The following is a 20,399-nucleotide window of genomic DNA, read 5'->3' as shown; positions in this document are numbered from 1 at the left end:
CAGAAAACTGGAAATGACTAGCCAGCCAGCCTGACCTCGTTTAGATTTTAGAGCCTGTTATTAAAGATGAGATTACGGAGTACAAGTGCATGGCAATATTGAGCTGTGTCAGCATGGTTTTGTCAAGGGGAAGTCATGCCTGACAAGTCTGTTAGAATTCTTTTGAGGAAGTAATGAGCAATTTAGACAAAGGAGAGCCAATGGATGTGATTTATTTGGACTTCTAGAAGGCCTTTCACAAGGTGCTGCACAGGAGAATTGCTAAATAAGATAAGAGCCCATGTGTTAGGTGTGAGGTACTGGCATGGATAAAGGATTGGCCAACTGAACGAAGGCAGAGTGTAGGGATAAAGGGGTGTTTTTCAGGATGGCAGCTGGTCACTAGTGGAGTTCTGCATGGGTCAATCTTGGAACCACAGATATTCACATTGTACATTCATGATCTGGACAAAGGAACTGAGAGCATTGTTGCCAGGTTTGCAGACAGCATGAAGATAGGCAGAAGGGCAGGTAGTGTTAAGGAGGAAGGGAGGCTGTAGAAGGCTAGGCCAGTGGGAGAAGTGGAATATAACATGGCAATGGTATGAAGCAATGCATTTTGGTAGGAAGAATAGAGGCATAAAGTATTTTCTAAATGGGGAAAGGCTTCTGAGATCTGAAGCAGAAAGGAGTCCTAGTTTAGCATTCTCTTAATGTTCAGTTGGGAAGGCAAATGCAATGTTAGCATTAAGTTTGAGGACTAGATTATGAGAGCAGGGATGTATTGCTGAGTCTGTGCAAGGGTCTGATCAGACCATTTATTGTGAGCAGTTTTGGGTTCCATATCTGAGGAAGGATCGGCTGGCTTTAGAGGGCATCCTGAGAGATTTATAAGAATGATCCTGGGCATGAAAGGCTTGTCATATGAGAAGGAGTTGAGACCTCTGTGTCTGTACTTGATAACGTTTAGAAGGATGAGGAGGGGATCTTACTGAAATTTACAGAATACTGAGAGACCTGGATAGAGTGGATGTGGAGGAGGTGTTTCCATTTGTGAGTGTGAAGTGACACTGGTCACAGAATTCTGTCTTTCTTTGGGTCAGGACTAGTGCCAGAGAATTGGACAATTGCAAACTGTACATTTTTTTTTAAACAAAAAAACAGGTGACAAGATAAACCAACAACTACAGGCCAGTCAGCTTAACATCAGTGATGGTAAAACTTCTAGAAACAGTAATTTGGCCAGAATGAATACTGCATGAATGAATAATTTGGACAAAACAAATGCAGGTTAATCTTTGCTTTTTTTCAGGTAAAATAACGTTTAACAAGCTTTCTGTCATTTTTTTTGAAAAGGTAATAGACGAGGGTTGAAGGGTTGACCTGGGTGTTGCTGCTGGTAATAGACCTCCAGAAGGCATTTAACACCAGACCTGTGGGCAAAGTTAACGCTTATAGAATAAAAGGGAAAGTAGCTACGGAGAAATGAAATTGGCTGAATGACAGGAAACAGAATAATGGCTCATAAATGTTTCTCAAATTGGACAAAGGTACAATTATGAAAGGGATGCAGGAGCAGGGGTACTCTGATGTGTATATATACATGGGTCATTGAAAGTGAGTAGAGTGACTGAGGGTAGTTAATAAAGCAAACAGTATCCTCCACTTGATTAATGGGACTGAGAGTACGAGAGAAAGGTTTTATTTAGCTTGTACAAAACACTAATTCAACCTCAGTTAGAATTCTTTTTAGTTAAGAGAACCTCAATTTAAGAAGGATGTGAAGTTATTAGAGAGAATGTGGAAAAGGTACAGGAGGTTCTTCCAGGGAGGAGGAACTTTAGTGACACTGATGGATTGGGGAAGCTAAGACTGTGGTTTTTCTCTGGTGGAGAGGATTGAGGGGAGATTTATTGAAAATACTAAAATTGTGAGAGATCTGAGCAGAGTAGATAGGGAGAAACTGTTCCATTCATGAAAATATTGAGAACTAGAGGACACAGAGTTAAAGTAATTGAACAAGAAGTTAAAAATTCTATGAGGAAAAACCTTTTGTGCAGTGAGTGTTTGGGGTCTGGAATACAGTGCTTTAGTGTGATGAAGACAAGTTTAATCGAGGGAATCAAGAGGGAATTACACTATTATAAAACAAAGAACTGCAAATCCTCCTCCTCCCATTCCCAACATCGCTCATTCCCACGGCATCTTCCCATGCATTGGATAATGTGTGATACCTGCCCATTTACCACCTCCTTCCTCACTATCCAAGGCCCAAGAATACCTTCCAGGTGAAACAGCATTTACCTGTATTTCGTTCAATCTAGTCTACTGTATTTGTTGTTTACAGTATGGTTTTCTCTGCATTGGGGAGACAAAACAGAATGCCTACGTTCTGCTGAAAAAACAAATCAGTTTAAGCTTCCAGTTGCCGACTACTTCAACACAGTGGTGTGTTCCAACACCAACATTTATGTCACTGGCCTGCTGCAGTGTTCCAGTGAGTCTCAGTGCAAGCTTGAAGAACATCTCATTTTCCATTTGGGGTGCTGCAGCGTTTAGGACTCTACGTGTAACTTTAGAACCTGATTCTATCCTTCCATGTTTTTACTCAGCCCACACCTAGTCCTGTTATGATATGGGTCACTTTTAACAGTCACCCATTCTGACATACTCTGTGACCCAATAACACATTATATGATTTAGATTCAGCCATTTTCTCACTCTTAACTCTTCTTAATCCCTTATTGTCTTGGCCTGCTGCCCATAACCTCTGGGTTTACCTACCCCCTTCCATATCTCTGTCTCTCTGGGTTCCATCTCAACCTATCCACTGAGCTCTGCACTCCCACTCCTTGAAGAGTACTGAATTCAAAACGTTAACTCTGCTCTCTTCCCGCAGATGCTGCCAGACCAGCTGAGTTTCTCCAGCAATTTCTGTTTTTGGAATCAGACTATTATTTGACAACGAACAATGCGTAGGGTTGTGAGGGAAGACCGGAATTATACATTCAGAGAGCTGATAGTAGCACACCAGGCTGAAGGGTGTTCTTCTATACTTGTAGCAGTTCTGTGATTCTGAATCGTGTGCCTGCACATAATTCTGCAGGACTGATTTAATGTTTTGTTAACCTTTTTATCAATCACATGTCCCATTACCCATCAGTTGTACTTATTCATATTACCTGGAAATCTGCCAAACTTCAAGCCCAGTCGAAACTTCCATCTCAGGACCCAGACTGAAAAGCAGCCTTCTTGTGGAAATTCCTTTTACAGGCATTTCTGATGTTAAATTACTAACTGAACAGGGAATATTTTTTCACAATTCTGTAGTTTTTGAATGAATGATTCCAATTTCCATAGGCCTTCTTAAGGGGAAGGTTGTGAATAGTGGCTATACAGATAAATAGCAGTTTCATCCAATCTGAGAATGGTGTCATCTTGGAAATGTAACACTGTAATGACTTTGAAAGCGCACTGTCAAGATTGAATGTTATGGTGTGGCGAGTTTCTTCTGAGCATTGTTGTCCCATCACAAAGGCTGTGTATTTAAATCTCCAAGAAATTTCAAAGCCCCAACCCTGTCTCAATCATTTGGTGCTGAAATGTACCTCCTTGCCATTATCATTTCTACGCTAGTATCTCATATGCTACCTTAGGTAAAGTTGAGATCATCCAAAATATTGCTACTGGAGTCTTACCTTGCACCAAATCACTTTCACCAATCACCCTTGTATTCAATGAGGTATGTTGCTTACCTGTTAAGTGAAGGCTCAATTTAATACTTCCTGTCTCTATTTTCAAATCCTATTCTGGCCATGCCTATAATATCTGTTATCTTTTCCAAACTTACTACCCTCCAAGGTATGTACTCCTTCAATTCTGGCCTTGTGTACCCCAAATTTTGTCAGACTACTATGGCTGGAAATCCTTCAGCTAAGAAAGCCGTAATCTTTAGGATGCTCTCCCTAAACCTTGCCACCTCTATTCCACTCTTTTCTCATTTAAGACATTATCTCTTTGACCAAGATTTTGGTCATCAGTCCAATATGGCTTGATATCAAATTTCTTTATCATTTCATAGAACTTTTTTACTATGTTAAAAGTAGAAATACAAATAGTTATTTAATTTGTTCCTTTTTAGACCAAGTGATTATATGCATTAGTAATAAAAGAACACTGCTGAAGCAGGGAACAGTATCTACATTTTGCCCCGGCACAAATCAGTGGCAAGTCAGATATAGTTGTTAATGATAGTAGTTCACATAAGCCAACAAATGTGACAATGTACTGTACTATAAAACATCATGCTGATCCACAAAAAAAAACCAGTTGCTTGGTAATTTGTCAGCAGTGGTTCATTAAAGACTGTGGGGGAAAAAAATCATGTATTGGTCACCACATTGCAGATAGCACGTTTCATCAGATCAGCATGGATTTCACCATTTTGAGCCAAAATGCCTTAAACTGGACCTTCCAGTTTCTTCTACGATATCTTAAAGTTAAAAGAACTTACTTCTGAAAGCATGTTTTAATTAAGAGCTTGTTTTCACCAGGCCTTCTACCACAGACTGAGACATAGGAATTCTGGCAAAATGGTGCATTGAGATGTTGGATGGCTTCTGTTGCCAAGCCATTTTTACCATGGAACTCCAGCAAATGGGCTATTAACCATGGACACTCAAGTCATGTATGTAGTCGATTTGAGGGTTTCTTTGTCCCTTTCTGTGCATTTTACCTATGGATGGAGGGCCTGTGACTCTGTAGTGACTACAGGAATCTGCCTGACCTGCTGTGCTTTTCCAGCATCACTCTAATCTTGACTCTGACCTCCAGCATCTGCAGTCCTCACGCCACTCTGGAGTGACTGATTACCACAGAGTCTGTCTAACCCCCTCTCCCCTGGGCAATATCTATCCACATAGTGACAATGGTGCCTCTCCACTTGGACTCCTCCACCTGGTCAGGGCCTACCTGAATCACCCCAGTGTCCCTACGCAGTATTCGCTGCACCTTGTCTTATTTGTAATGCTTCATGTTGCTTTTCTTTTCATTCATTTGTAAAATGTGGGTGTCACTGGCTGTTCAGCATTTATTGCCAGTCTCTAATTGCCCTTGGAAGGTGGTGGTGAGCTGAATTCTTGAACTGTTACAGTCCACCTTCTGTGGATTTCCCTACAATGACACTAGGAAGAAAATTCAAGGAATTTGATGCAGTGACAGTGAAAGAATGGTGATATATTTCCATGTCAGAATGGTGAGTGGCTTGGAGGGGAACTTGACGGTGATGATGATCCCATCTATCTGCAGCCCATGCCCTTTTTAGAGGGGTTTGAAAGGTGCTGTCTGAGGATCTTTGGTGAGTTTCTGCAGTGCATCTTTTAGGTAGTACACACTGCTACTATTGAGTGCCAGTGGTGGAGGGAATGGGTGCTTGAGGAGGTCATGCCAATCAAGTGGGTTGCTTTGTCCTGGATGGTGTCAAGCTGCTTGTGTTGTTGATGTGCACCATTCCAGGCAAAAGGCACACTCCTGACTTGTGCCTTGAGGATACTGGGCAAGTTTTGGGGAGTCAGTATTCAGTTTCAGTATTCCTAGCTTCTGACTTGTTCTTGTAGATACTGTTCACATGATGAGTCCAATGAATGGTAACCCCAAGGACGTTGATAGTGGGGAAATTCAGTGATTGTAAGACCATTGAATGTCAAGGGGCTGTGGTGCCCTATCTTCCATTTGCCAGTGGCAGAAGTAGTTGATCCAGTTGGCACCTCCTGGGATTGTTGGTGCCAGCATCATTCTGTTAAAATACAGTTCTGGCTTGTCAGGTGTTGTAAGGCTAGAGCTTCCCTGAGCAGTTCCCTCAAGAGTTGCCCTGCAAATGGCAGACTAAGGTAATTGCTTACCCCTCTCTGACAGGGGCCTGGAGGTAGACGTTATGATGCCATTCTTTCTCCTTGGGACTGCCAGTGGATATCCTGCTGGCCTACTCTGAAGTTACCATCCATGTCAATGGCACTTTACAGGGTGTTACTTCACACTGTTAATGATGCAAGAAGTTCAGTGATCTTTCTGTGATAGTAAGGTGCTGCCATCTTCTCTGTGCTGCCTTACACTCATGAAATCTGTTACTGCACACACCTCTGAAGAATGCAGCAACTGCTCTCCCTTTCTTTGATCCACGTCAGCTTTATAACCTTGTATGGCTTGGGCACTGCCTACTTACTCATTCATGACACCTGCCCACCTTTCCCAACCTACACCAGCACTAACAGATGCACAAATCTCTTCCATCACACACACAATCTCTTCCTTCTGTCTCATTCCTGTAACAGAGTTAAAAGAGCCAGGTTACATTGTAGGGCTCAATATTTATCTCCTCACTCTGTCCAATGAAAACATCCTTATCTTAGTAGGAGAGAGGACTGTGACCATTCATGGTAATAGTGAAACTAGATGGTATAGCCTCAAAATAAGGGGGTACAGATTTTGAACTGAGTTGAGGAAGAACTTCTTCACCCAGAGAATTGAGAATCTGGAATTCTGTGCCCAATGAAGCAATTGAGACTATCTTGTTGCTTGTTGTAAGTTTTTGAACAATGAAGGACGGTTATGGTGAATGGGTGGGTAAGTGGAACTGAGGGCACAAAAACAATCAGCCATGATCTTACTGAATGGCAGAGCAATCTTGTCTGGCCAGATGGCCAACTCCTGCTCCTGCTTCTTCTGTTCATTTCCTGGCAATCAAGTAAGAATTATTGTGCTGCTGATTTCTCATTACTGCAACTGGGAACGTACTCTTAACAAAGCCTGAACTTCTACCCTAGTTAACTTGTTCTCTGTCTTTCTCTTGCAGGTGCCAGTGGCATCTGTACAGTTCCCACCCTTAAGACAATTCTCACAAGACATCTCCTCCTCTGTCTCTGAGGAAGCAGCCACAGATCACTCAAAGGATGCACTGGCAGGACTGCCTACTGCATCCTCCAACTCAGATTCTGATACCTTGGTGGGTATCCAAGCTAGATTAGAATGGGAGCACATGCTGGTGAACAAATCACTGCTACCTCTCTACAATTGGCTACCTCTCTACAATTGGCTGAGGGAGAAATAATATCTCATGTCACTGGTACTCAGACTGCCATAGTTCAGGAATCTGTGCAGGTATTGGAGATGATCTTGTAGTGTTGGCCATTAGTGACTTCATACAAACGCACAATTGCACACAGAAGCAGCAGATGCATTTGTTAGAGGCATTGTGAAAACAGACTAAAGGTTTGCACGATTCCATCACTGCTTTTTGTACTCTACTGCCTCTGGCATGTGAACATTGAACTACCTCAATGAACAGGCCAGCAGCTGCCCTGGAGAGCCAGATCCAAAATCCACACTCTGATGGATAGGCACATAGATCTGCATCCTGTCACTCCAGCTCCCGGTGCTAAGCAGACACAGACAACCACAGCTTTTGTGCCTGGATCCATTAGGATGATCCAATGAGCCTCTGTGAGCAATATCAGAAACAAAGCAGCTCCTCAGCATTTGCAATACAGTCACAAATAACATTTGAACAGTATACTCCAAACACTAGGCCATGGAAATACCTCAAATGGAGGCCGGTGGCCTGCTTCTCCATGGGTGTTGCACATTGTCGCCCTGATACAGAGCTCTATTGCTCAAGGTGCATATCCAATCAGAGATTATTGCTGCCACACCTAGAAGGATGTCTCCTCCCACTCCCGAACCCAACTGTACCCAAGAAAGACAGTGTTGCTTTCAGGATAATGGTGTGGAAGTTTTATGGCACCTGTACAGGATGAGGGCTATGGGACTGTGTAGCTTTGTTACTTTGGCAACTCGGGTGAAATTTCCAGGCTGCAAACGATCACTTGCACTTCACAGCAATTGGTAAAATTAGTTTATAAAGTTGAATAATGTGGTCAACAGTTCTTGGGCCAGGATCTTTAGCCAAAGTGAAAAGTCCGTTCTTAAGACTCACATACAGCATTTTGTGCTCATCCATGGCTTTCATTATGTGGAGGTCTGTTTCATTATGTTGTCCTTCTCAGGGCCTCACTTTCATATGAAAGTAAACCAATTCCATCAGAGACTGAAACATTTATTCTGCCCTCTCCTGGGTATTGTGGCAGTCATTTTCATTTCCATTGTGCACTTGTGATTTGGATGAAGATGGAAGGAAACTTGTCTGACTCCATTTGGAGCCTTGACCACTTGCTTTTTCAAATGCATTTTGCTTTCATTTCCTCTACTTTTCAATTTATTTCTTTGTTTTGAAGGTACTTTGTGGAAGTCGTGAATAAAGTTTGACTTTCTCCAAAGTTTGTATGAGTTCTTATCTATAATTCTGAGCAGGTTTATGGTCATTGAATGAATTAATTGCCACATCTCCAGTCACAAATTTATGTGTCTAATCAGATCTTTTTGCAGTTTCCCCAGTGTGTGACCCGTGTAGTAATCTGCAGATTCCTATTTGATAATTAGTTTCTTTCACCTAACGTTTAGCACCTAAAAAGTTGTTTGAAATTCTCCAGGTTAGTCTAGCCTGGAGCATTGATTCATAAGTAAATCTCAAACTACGAACTCCTCCTAAGATTGACAACCTTCTTGATTGCCGCAGAGATGTCATGAATTAAAGATGAATTTCCTGCACACTTATTTAACAATCAAAATGAAAATCATAAAGACACTCAAACCTTTAATTTAATTTAATTGCACTTGAATGCTTGCATTTATTAACCATAAATATTTTGGAGAAGTGGGGGAAGAGGGGTGAATGATGAATAGGGTATTGGGAAATATGGTCACCTGATGAAATATCCAGGTGTAATTCCAAGCAGCATGAACAACCCAAGATGCTTCCCTTCCTTGTTAAGGAATTGCCTTTAATTTACTCTGTCTCTGTTGCTACTTTCTTGTATGACTATCCAGATCCATCTTCAGCGACCTGATCAATGATCTTTCCTCCATGTTTGGGTCAAGGTGGCGATGTTCACTGATGATTGTCCAGCACCATTTGTTTCTTCTTGGGTACTGAAACATTTCAGGTCCATTTACAGCAAGAGAAGGTTTGGGGCGAGAATTGGCAAGTAACCTTCATGCCACACAAATGCCAGGCAATGGCCACAAGAGAATCTAACCATCACCTGTAATTCCCCCCCAGGCTGCTCACGATCCCAGTTTGGAACTGTGTTCCTTCTCTGTTGTTCGGTCAAAATTCTGGAATTCTCTAATAGCACAGTGGCTTGTCTCGAGAGTAAATCAGGATGGGCTATAAATCCTGGCCCAGATAGCAGCATTTGCATCTCATGAATTACTTTTTTTTTGGAAAGTATCAACTTCAGGAAGCTGGGACAAAAAGAGGTGTAGCTGGAAAAGCTCAGCAGGTCTGTAATCATCTGTAAAGAGAAAGCAGAGTTAACATTTCCCAGGTCCAAGGCTCTTAACTTAATGATTTAAAATGTTGAATTATATTTGAGTATTAAAGGCAAGCTGGTACCAATATGTGGATATGTTAGATTTGCGCTGTAGGACATGGAAACTAGGGAACTTAAGGAAATAAATAGTGATGTCTTAAAAAGTGTCCATATTACAGAAGAGGAGTGCTGGAGGTCTTAACACACATTAAGATAGTTAAATCCTCAGGATCTGATCAAGTGTATCCCAGAATCTTGTGGGAAGCCAGGAAAGAGATTGCAGGGCCCCATGCTGAGACATTTGTATCATTTACAGCCACTGGTGAGGTGCCAGAAGACTGGAATGTAGCAAATGTGGTGGAGTTGTTTCAGAAACGTGGTAAAGAAATGCCAGGGAACTATAGCCCAGTGAGCCTGGTATCGGTAGTGGGTAAGTGGTTGGAGGGAATCCTGAGGGTCAGGATTTACATGTATTTGGAAAGGCAAGGACTGATTAGGGAGAGTCAGCACACCTTTGTGTGGGAAATCATGTCCCACTGGCTTGATGGAGGTTTTTAATGAGATGACAAAGAAGGTTGATGAGGGCAGAGCAGTAGATGTTGTCTATATGTTCTTCAGTAAGGTTTTCAATAAGATTCTGCATGGTACACTGGTTAGCAAGATTAGAATCGAGCAGAGCTAGCCAATTGGATGCAAAATTGGCTTGAAGGTAGGAGACTGAAGCTGATGGTCGAGGGTTGGTCTTCAGATTGGAGGCCTGTGACCAGCGATGTACTGCAAGGATTGGCTCTGGGTCCACTGCTTTTCATCATTTATATCAATGATCTGGATGTGAATATAAGAAGTATGGCTTGTTAATTTACAGATGACACCAAAATTGATGGTTTAGTAGATAGTGAAGAAGGTTATCTCAGAGTATAATGGGATCTTGATCAGATGAGCTGATGGACTGAGGAGTGGTAGATGGAGTTTAATTTAGATAAGGTGAAGCGTTGCATTAAGGCAAATCAGAATAGGGCCCTGGGGAGTGTTGTGGAACAGAGACTTAAGAGGTGCAGGTGCATTGGTCCTTGAAAGTGTAGTCACAGGTAGACCGGGTGGTGAAGAAGGTATTTGGTACGCTTGCCTTTATTGGTCCGAGTAGGAGTTAGGATGTCATGTTGCTGTTGTATAGGACATTGGTGAAGCCACTTTTAGAATATTGTGCAATTCTGGTCTCCTTGCTATAGGAAAGATGTTGTTAACCTTAAGGGTTCAGAAAAGATTTGCAATGAGGTTGCTGGGATTGGGAGGTTTGAGTCACGGGGAGAGACTGAATTAGCTGGGGCTTTTTTCCCTGGAACGATAGAGGCTCAGGGATGACCATATAGAGGTTTATAAAATCGTGAAGGGCATGGATAGGATGAATGGCTAATGTCTTTTTCACAGAATATGGGAGTCCAAATTAACGGGTGAGAGTGAGATAATTTAAAAGGGACCTAAAAAGCAATTTTTATCATGCGGAGGGTGGTGACCATATGGAACAAGCTGCCAGAGGAGATGGTGGAAGTGGGTACAATTATAACATTTAATAGTTATCTGGATGGGTAGATGAATAGGAAGGTATGGAAAGGGAAATGGGCCAAATGCTGGCAAATGGGACTAGATCAGTTTAGGATATCTGGTCAGCACAAACGAGTTGTCGGAAGGGTCTGTTTCTGTGCTGGACATCTCTATGACTCCATGACACTTTCTATATGTCAACATAGTTTTATATACATTTGTATATAATTTTTACTTTCATAGGAAGGCAAAATATTCTTTCAGATACACAAAGCTTGCAAACCTCTTTACTTCTCCGTGCTGAATATTATATTCTCAGTCAGGTTGTTTTGGAGAATTTCATGATCAATAAAATTTGGCATTAAGATATAATTATCTTTAAAGTATTAAACATTTGCAGCAATCCAATATCTTGATCCATATTTTTAATTTTGTTTTGTTTCATGGGTTGAGGCATTGTTGACAACACTGGCATTTAATTGCTGTTGAGATGGTAGTGAGTCACCATCTTGAACTGTGTCATCTGTTGGTGTAGTTACAATTGCAAAGTCGTTAGCGAGGGACAGTGAAAGATCAACAAAATATTTCTAAGTTGGGATGGTATATAATTTGTAGGGGAGATTGCTTGGGGTGATAATGTCATTTGCCTGTAGCTTTTATACTTCCAGATAGTGGAGCTGTAAGGAACTGTCAAATGAGGCTCATCAAGTTGCTTTGGTGCATGATATATGCGATACATACTGCTGCCACAGTGCAGCAATGGTGGAGGTAGTGAATGTCAAAAACAAGGTGGCAGTTATGCTGATTGCTTTGTCCAAGAAAGTGTTTTTTTTTAATTCATTCATGAGATGTGGACAAGAAGGACAAAGGCAATTGCAGATACATGGGAATTAGCTGCAAGTTCTCCTCCAAGCCCCACACCATCCTGTCATGGAACTATTTCAGTGTTCCTTCTGTATCACTGGGTTTAGCTTTTTAAAGGTTATTGGAGCTGCACTCATCCAATCAAATGAAGAATATTCCATCACATTCCCGATTTGTGCCTTGTCAGTCGTGGGTAGGCAATGCATGTTCAATGGAAACCTTCGGGATGTTGATAGGAGAGGAGTCGGAAATGGGAATTGAGTTGAATGTTAAGCGGAGTTGGTAAAATTCTCCCAATTAAAGACAGTCAATGTCTGGTACCTATGCAATCCAAAAAATCCTACTTAATCCAGACTTGAATTGTGTAACTGTATCATTGCATATGGGCAACAACTGGTTCATTATCTGTCAAGTTATAAATGGCTCTTAACACTATGCAATGATCAGCAAACATCGCCACTTCTGACCTTATGATGAAGGAAAAGTAATTGAACCTGTTCTATATCTTTGTGCCTAGGATACAGTCCTGACAAACTGGTGCAACTATGACTTGGGGCTTGAGGTAATTGGCCTTCAACATTCACAATCATCTTTTATTATGCAGGGTATCACTCCAACCAGTGGAGAGTTTTACTCTGATTACCATTGACTTCAGTTTTACTGGGACTCCTTAATAACACATTGGAACGTCTCTGTAATGAGGTTGGGAGCCAAGTAGTCTTGATGGAATAGAAACTGTGCTTCAGTGAACAGGGTCATTGCTGAATAAATGCCCACTGATAGTGGATGACATCCTCAGTGATGGGTGCTGATGACTGAGAGTAACTAATGGGCAGTAATTGGCTTGTTTGAGTTTGTCCTCCCTTTTGTAAACAAGACATAGTTGGGCAACTTTCCACAATGTCAAGTGGATGTCAGTGTTATAATTATATTGGAATAGCTTGGCCAGGGGTATGACTGTTTCTAACTGAAGATAAATGTAAATGCTTCAGTCTTTACTGGAGTGCTGGTCTCCACCATCTTTTGAGATGAGGATATTCATAGAGATGGTGATGGAGATATGTGGGACATTATCTGCAGGGTATGATTTGGTTGCTTCATTAATCTATAGGACACCTCTCCCAATTTTGACAAAAGGTCACCAGATATTGGTGAAGTGAGCTTTGCAGTGTTGTTAGGGTCAGTTGTGCCTAATTTTGAGTGATTCCACATTGTTTTGTTTTTATTTGACTTCCTATGCTTGTATAACTGGCTTGTTAAAGATTTTTGGGGACAGTTAAGTGTCAGCCACATTTCTGAGTTACATTTAGATCAGATTAGGGAAGGATGACACATTTTCTTCTGCAAAGGCTATCAGTGAGGCAAGTGGGGTTTTACAACAATCTGGTCTTTTCATGGTTACTGTTGCCTGTAACTGTTACTGTTAGCTTTATACTTCACATCTTTTAATTAATTTTAAATTTCCCCAGCTACCATGGTGTGATCTGAACTCATGCCTCCAGCCCATCAATCCAGGAATTCTCTGGATCATTAGTCTGACAACATATATTATAATGCTCTCTTCCCTGGAAATTCTGAATATCTGTTGTGATTTTTATATTGGTGAAAACAAGGAAATAGCTTTGTAATTTGCTTATTGGAAATATTCTTTCAAGAATACTTTTTTGAACTGATTCCAGAAAAAAAAGTCAAATTATAAAGCCATAATGATAGGTTAGGAAAACTGTCCGATTACAAATATATTGCACCATTGAGTAACTGAAAGATTCTTCTTGTCTGTGAACTTACACCCAACAAATTCGGTGTTGCTTCAGTAAATAAAAACAGGAGGAGCCTGATAAGCACGAGCTGTCTCCTTTAAATGCATCAGTTTTGCCATGTCACAACCATATGTCTACTGTTGAATTAGAGGTCAGTATGAATGTCAACTTAGAAGTAAGTCTACTCATTGGTGAAAATAGTAGGCTGAAGAAAGACAGGACTCAGTTTTAATCCTCAGGAGTGTGGGATTTAAGGAAAGAGGTTGAAGTTGGGGTTGAAACAGCTGAAACCGACAGCACACATGTTGTCTAATGAGAAGATATTTGCAAATGTGAATGGTGTGGTGTTATATAGAATGCTGGAAAACTGACATCAGCAGCCACATCCACTCAAGTAGCTGTACTAGACAGCTATAGTCTGTATTATTTATAATGTTCTGCACATTCAAATGTTTACTGAAACTCCATAGAGGCAGATAAGTAACTTTTAGGTAAGGTACATGAAATAACTCCACCAAAACTGGTATTCCATCAGAAGTCACCCTTTAATTACATGTAGAGAGTCCTTGACACTGATCCAGCTCCTTCAGTACTAGCTCTCAGAGTGAACAGAACCTCTGACACTCTTGCTTATACCTGTCAGCCAAGGCACCCTGATTGGAGCAGGTTAACACCCCATTCAGGGAACTCATATTCTGTGAGGTCCACCTAGCCGACCGTGTTATAAACACTGCAGCTTAGAGAGATGTAGTCAACTCAGAGGAGAATAGTACTGTCTCAGACGTATCGTCCCTCAATTTCAAAGTTTTAACCGTTTTTCCTACATGTGCATCTGGTCCTGCCTTTATGGTTTTAGTAGAGGTACATAAGGGCTTCATCAACTACGTTACTTCAACTGCTAAGATGCTTTTTAAAAATTTACTCATGGGATGTGAGCATCACTAACTGGCCAGCATTTACCGCACATCTCCAGCTGCCGTTGAGAAGATGCTACTGAGCTATCTTATAGAACTGCTGCAGGCCACTTGTTGTAGGTTGACCCACAATGCCCTCAGGGAGGTGCACAGGTAGGCCTTCGATATGGTGTGTAAGGAATGAAAGCCATAAGGTCAGGGCAATCGCAAGGATCTCGACTTCTCCTCTCTATGCAATTCCCCTCGAAAGGTGCTCGTGAGCTGTGTTGCATAAATAGTGGAAGGACTGGATGCCTTGAGCCTCACTTGCCAAAACACTTTCACTGAAAGGGGGAAGTTCCAAGCAACATGGCTGAGGCTGTATGTAATTGTGAGCTCTGTGATCGGCAGAGAGCTGCCTTTAATCTCTTGGATCTCCCTGGTTTCCTGTGGTCTTGCAAGGAGGGAAAGAAAAGACATATGAGTATGTGTAATGGGATGTACTCATGAGGCAAATACATGCAATCACTTAAAGATAAAGATGCCTTATACTGAGGTGTAAGTGTGCAATTTTGACATTTGTGGATGACATAACATTTTGAAATATTCTGAACTGCAAGATTCTGAACTGTAATAAAACCTCAAGAGGATGTAGACAGGAGGGTATAATGAGACTACAATAGGCAAACTGTACTTCATCCAGAAATGCAAAGAAATTAGTTTTGTAGCAGGAATGAGGAGAGGTTATATGAAACCAAGGGCACAAGTACACGGGAGTGCTGGAGTGCAGGGATCTGGGCAAATGATAATATGCACAAATTATTTGAAGGTAACAAGACTGTTTTAGAAAGTGATTAATAAAGTATAGATCACTGGTTTTAAGACTAGGCTATTGTTATGGTCCTGGCTGATGTTATTTCTGGAAAACCATATCCCAAACTGGTACCTGGCTCAATAGATTTTTATGTTTGTTTAATGTGTTGGTCTTCTACTGAAACACGCATATACAATGCTGTAGATCTGGCTTTAGTGATAAAACTAAAGTTTATTTCACAGAAGAAATGAAGATAAAATAGAATGAACCAAACTGTTTACTATAACACAAATTTAAAGAGTTAGAAATACATAGTGAAATGCAATTCCATTAATCCCAAGCCACTCTTTTGTAGTACTTACACCAGAGAGAATTCCCCTCACTACTCCATATCGGGTTTGACTGAGCATGTGATTTCACTTCCTAGTCTTGAGCATTTGATAGCCTCTTCCTTGATTTATCATAAAAGTGAGCTCAGATTTTCTCAGTTTCACACTGTCCCTTTAGAGTTTTTAACCAACCATTTCTGGTCTGCAACATTCAAACTAAACTCCTCACATAACGGTCGTAATGATCCTAAACCACCTCCTTTTCGCAGAAGCAACTGTTTTATAGGTCCAACTTCAGCCAAGATCTCTAAAAACTGATACAACAAAGTTCTTTTTTTCCCTAAGCTATCAGTGTTTCCTCTCATCAAAAAAGAAATTAAAAAATCAATCCTTGACCTTCAAATGCACAACTGGTTATTTTCTTCATTTGTAAAAAGCTGTCAGTTTAAACAAATTCCCGTTAGCCTGCCAGAACATTCTTTCTCAGACTACTTAAAAAAAGATAAACCACCATGGCTACAGAAATACCTAAAAGTTAATCATTGAACTCCTTCAAACTTAAACCCATATACCACTAGGTCAAAATTCTAAAATTCAAAATAAATGATATGAAAACATGTGTAATTCATGCACCTTAACATTACACAATATAGGACAAATGCAATAAATCTATGACAAACCTATATAAGGAACTGGTTTTACTTCAGCTGGGCGTGATATGCATAATGCTGGGTAATGCATTTTATAAAGGATGTGAAGGCATTAGAGAGAGTTCAGAAAAGATTTATGAGAATGATTCCACAAATAACAAACTTCAGTTATATGGATATAATCAAACAGCAGATGTTATCTTTGAAGAAGAGAAGATTATGAGGAAATTTGATGGAGTCCTTCAAAATAGCGCGGAGTTGGAAGAGTAGATAGGGAAAAACTGCTCCTGTTGGCAGTAAGATCTAAAAACAAACAGTAACGACTTAAGGTGATTGGAAATAAAATGCAAACAACATAACAAGCAAATCATGTCCAAGTCATTCTGCTATAGTGTGCATTTCACCAATGCAAATTCGCTGTAACATGACTGATGAATTGAGGATGTTGTTTCTAAATTGTGAACTTTTACAACGTATGTTGGCTGTAATGTGATTACATCGCCAACATTTTAAGCACAAGAATGCAGCCATCACATTATAGAAAAGCTGACTGTATACAGCATGAGTTTAAGATGTGGAATGCACTGTCTGAACATGTGGTGTAGGAAAATTTAATTGTGGGTTTTTGAAGGAGAATTGGACAGTTGTCTGAAGACAGAACATTTGCAGGGCGAGGGATACAGGCTGGGGAGTCAGATTAAGTGAGTTGCTCATGTAACGTGCTGGCAAGGATATCATTGGCTGAGCGGCTTCCTTATTAGCAATACTCCATCTATGATTGAGTGATCTGTAAATCTTGTGAACGATGCACCTTTAATTATTGCTAGTTAGGAACTAACTTCTTGCAGTGTACAAAATTAGGTGCAAAGTTGACTTCTAAATTCAAAGTCCTATCTCGCTGTGATGGAATTTAGCTGGTGGCATGTTGGCAGCTCACTGTTTGGCTTGTCTATGGTTATATTTTCTGGTGATGTCTGCAATATGTATAGTAAAAATAAAATGGTTCATTTTCAGAACAAAGGTACATTTGTATTCATGACAAATATTTTAAAGATGCAGCACTTAAAGAAGACTCAATTGCCCCACATGGTATAATTTCTCATATCAGTTCCAGGCATGGCATATATACAGCTGTAAACAATAGGTTTATTATGCAATCCTCTGGGTACCATGGACTTAAAAACCCATAGTTGAAAAACTTGTTTGTTGTGATTTAACCTTCTCAGACAGGGCATCAGTCAGCATCACAACTAACTTTGACATTGTTGATTTAAGGAGCAGTCCAGTTTCACATGGCTTTACACATTTCGTATCTCTTATCTGTTTTTGCACATTTAGTTGCTGATTGACAGTCAGATTGGATTCAGAAAGATGCCATCCTGTGGTTTTGTAGCCTGTCAGGTTCACCATCCAGATTGACAATCATTAGAAATGTAAAAACATCGAAAATACATGTAGGGGCAGGCCATTTGGCCCTGCAACCATTCAATATGATCATGCTGAAGCAATATATCTCAGCTTAAATCAACACTTTCAACAACAGCCTACTATATGGAGCTCTAACACAGCCAAATCTCTCAAAGTGTTTCTCAGGAAAGTTCCCTTATAAAATTTAATGCCAGGCTATAAAAGGAGATATCAAGCACATGAGAGGAATATTGTACGGGGCATCTTAATGGAAGAAAGTGAGAAGAAATTCCAAAGCACAGGGCATTATCAATTGAAGGTAATGGCATGCTTATATCAACATTGTTCAAAAGGCCGTAATGGGAGGAATGCAGATGTCCCCAGAGTCTTTTAAGATTGGAGAAAATTAGAAGCAGATTGAGAACAGAAATAAGGGAGATCCCATCTACATGAATGCATGAAACATACATGGGCCCTGGTGAAAATTATTACCAAAAAAAACACTATTTGGTTTGATGATATTGTCTACCTGATGCACAGCTCTTATGAAAGACTGGGATGGTGGTCATATAATATATACAGAGAAATCAGATTATGAAAATCATCTGAAAAGTCTGAAAATGCTTAAATAATGACACTTAATATGCTTTGTAAATTTCTAAGCTTAAATGTATACCTACCTTGGGATGAGTGGGTAAGGGCAGAGAAATTGGGCTAATATTAGATTTAGCAACTCTCTGAAAATTTGAAATAATAATTATGGAATTTGGAGTGTATTTAATGTATTTAGTGATCTCAACCCAACTGTCATATGTAATAGAATAAATACAAGTGGGACAAAGACCAGGTGGCACTTGAAATAATGCCTTGAACATTTTTTGACAAATTACTGTAATGATAATGATATTACAGATTCTAAGATTAATTTTTAGCCTTTGAGTGAAGGATTACAATAATGTGTTATGCACTATACAGTATTGAAATAACAACACTGAAATATTTCTCTATTTTGCTGATGAATGTTATAAATAAAATGTATGTAGTTGAACACAGAGCAGAGACAAGAGGGTCGACTATCAAAATATTGCACTCTTCATATTTGTGGCCAAAAGACAGATGGCTATTGTTTTAATTGCATGTATTTATTTACAGTTGTTCTCCAGGTCTGTGGACTCATTTTGTATCCGATCAAATTTGTGGAAACAGCCACCATGCGAACATATCATGAATTCAACTGGGGATACGGCATTGCCTGGGGAGCTACGATCTTCTCATTTGGGGGAGCAGTGCTTTACTGCTTAAACCCAAAGAACTATGATGACTACTACTAAAGTAGAACTGTTTCTACCAACATTCTTAAAGTAGAGCTCACCAATTATGCTTACTTGCTGTTCTTTCAGTTGAAGTGTGGTATTTAACCTGCTATCAATGCATTATCCACTTTGACTACAGTGAAGATAATTGCTTTAACTCCTGCACCAGATTTTTAAAAAAAATCTGGAATAAGTTATAGCTGAAATCTTTGTACATTGGCAGTTTTACATATGGAGAGCTGGAATGCAGACTTCTGGTAACGTCTCATTATCTAAGAGGAATCACAGAAGACTTTGGCTTATAGTGAAGAATATTAAACAAAAACCGCAACTGCAAGATGTTCATATCAATCTATCTGCAGAAAAAGAACTTAACCTAAGTATGATATTGAAGTATTACTTAACCTAAGTATTGAAGCTGGGAACTTACGCTTCATTGTTGGATTTGGTTCAGATAAAGTATCATCTGCTGATTGCTCTGTGGTAACATAAGACAAAATGCATGCTTATATCCATTTACCATTATTCAGCAACATTTTCTGTCAACTTCTGTGTCCTAATGCAAAGTAGACATATTATTCCTGTTTATAATTATTACAGTGTGTTTGGAATAACAGTCCAACTGCTGAAGTTCCATTTGTATTGTCAAATTAAAATTGCAACATTTTCTCTATCATTTTCTTATGCCTACGAATGAATTTTGCAAAATATCTTTAAAGATTTAAAAAAAAACAGCAACTGTACGTACTCTTAGAAGCCTCTTGATTCAAAAACCCAAATGAGCGTTTTGGTGAGGTGAAATGTCAGAAAAAAAAACTTGTATACTATTCTAAGCATTCTAATTTATTTGAGCAACTACTGTATTTTTATATGGACCTCTGCACACAAGTTCCTGAATCTTGTAACTGTGCCTAAAAATACTTATTTTGACTTAAGTCCAAGATAAATATCATATTTCCAGCTATTTGTTACCTCTTTCTTTCTCTGTATTTTTTCCGTCTCAGAATAATATAGATCCATAATATGTTTACTTATTATAAAAAGACTATTTTGGGAAAGTAAAGATTTTTTGTTTCAGCTGTAAAATATGGCATCAATACTATGAATCAATAAAACTGTGCAGAATAAAAGGCCTACATACTTAATTTGTCATCTTATTATTTTCTTCTCATAATTACATCTGAAATTTTACAGCTTTGATTGTATAATTTATTTTCAAACTGTTCTTATCTGTATAAAAACAGAATATACTGAATGTTTAAACTCCCACCAGTATTTCCTTCAGCTGTACGTTACAAAATTGATACTATCAGCAATAAGCATTCCCTTGGTAAATGCACTAACTTCAACAAACAGAACACATGAAATAACCAATAAATGTGCTCCAAGCAATAACAACTGTGGATGCTGTCATACCTTTTGT

At 39.7% G+C, this 20,399-nt stretch overlaps 1 protein-coding gene across 1 annotated transcript in view; it reads left to right on the top strand.

The window, feature by feature from the left end:
- tmem47 (transmembrane protein 47) overlaps window positions 1-20,112 on the top strand; it is a 46,131-nt gene extending 26,019 nt beyond the window's left edge. The window contains exon 3 of the mRNA XM_043700729.2: window positions 18,816-20,112. Within this exon, the coding sequence (XP_043556664.1) occupies window positions 18,816-18,994 (179 nt within the window). The 3' untranslated portion in view covers window positions 18,995-20,112. The remainder of the gene's footprint in view (window positions 1-18,815) is intronic.
- Window positions 20,113-20,399: the final 287 nt, after the last annotated feature.

This window comes from Chiloscyllium plagiosum, unplaced genomic scaffold (assembly GCF_037043375.1).
Source record: "Chiloscyllium plagiosum isolate Xiang-an unplaced genomic scaffold, Cpla_swu_hap1 HiC_scaffold_12, whole genome shotgun sequence".
NCBI classification, from domain to species: Eukaryota; Metazoa; Chordata; class Chondrichthyes; order Orectolobiformes; family Hemiscylliidae; genus Chiloscyllium; species Chiloscyllium plagiosum.
The sequence above is the reverse complement of the archived record's forward strand: the minus strand, read 5'-3'. Positions and strand labels throughout refer to the sequence as shown.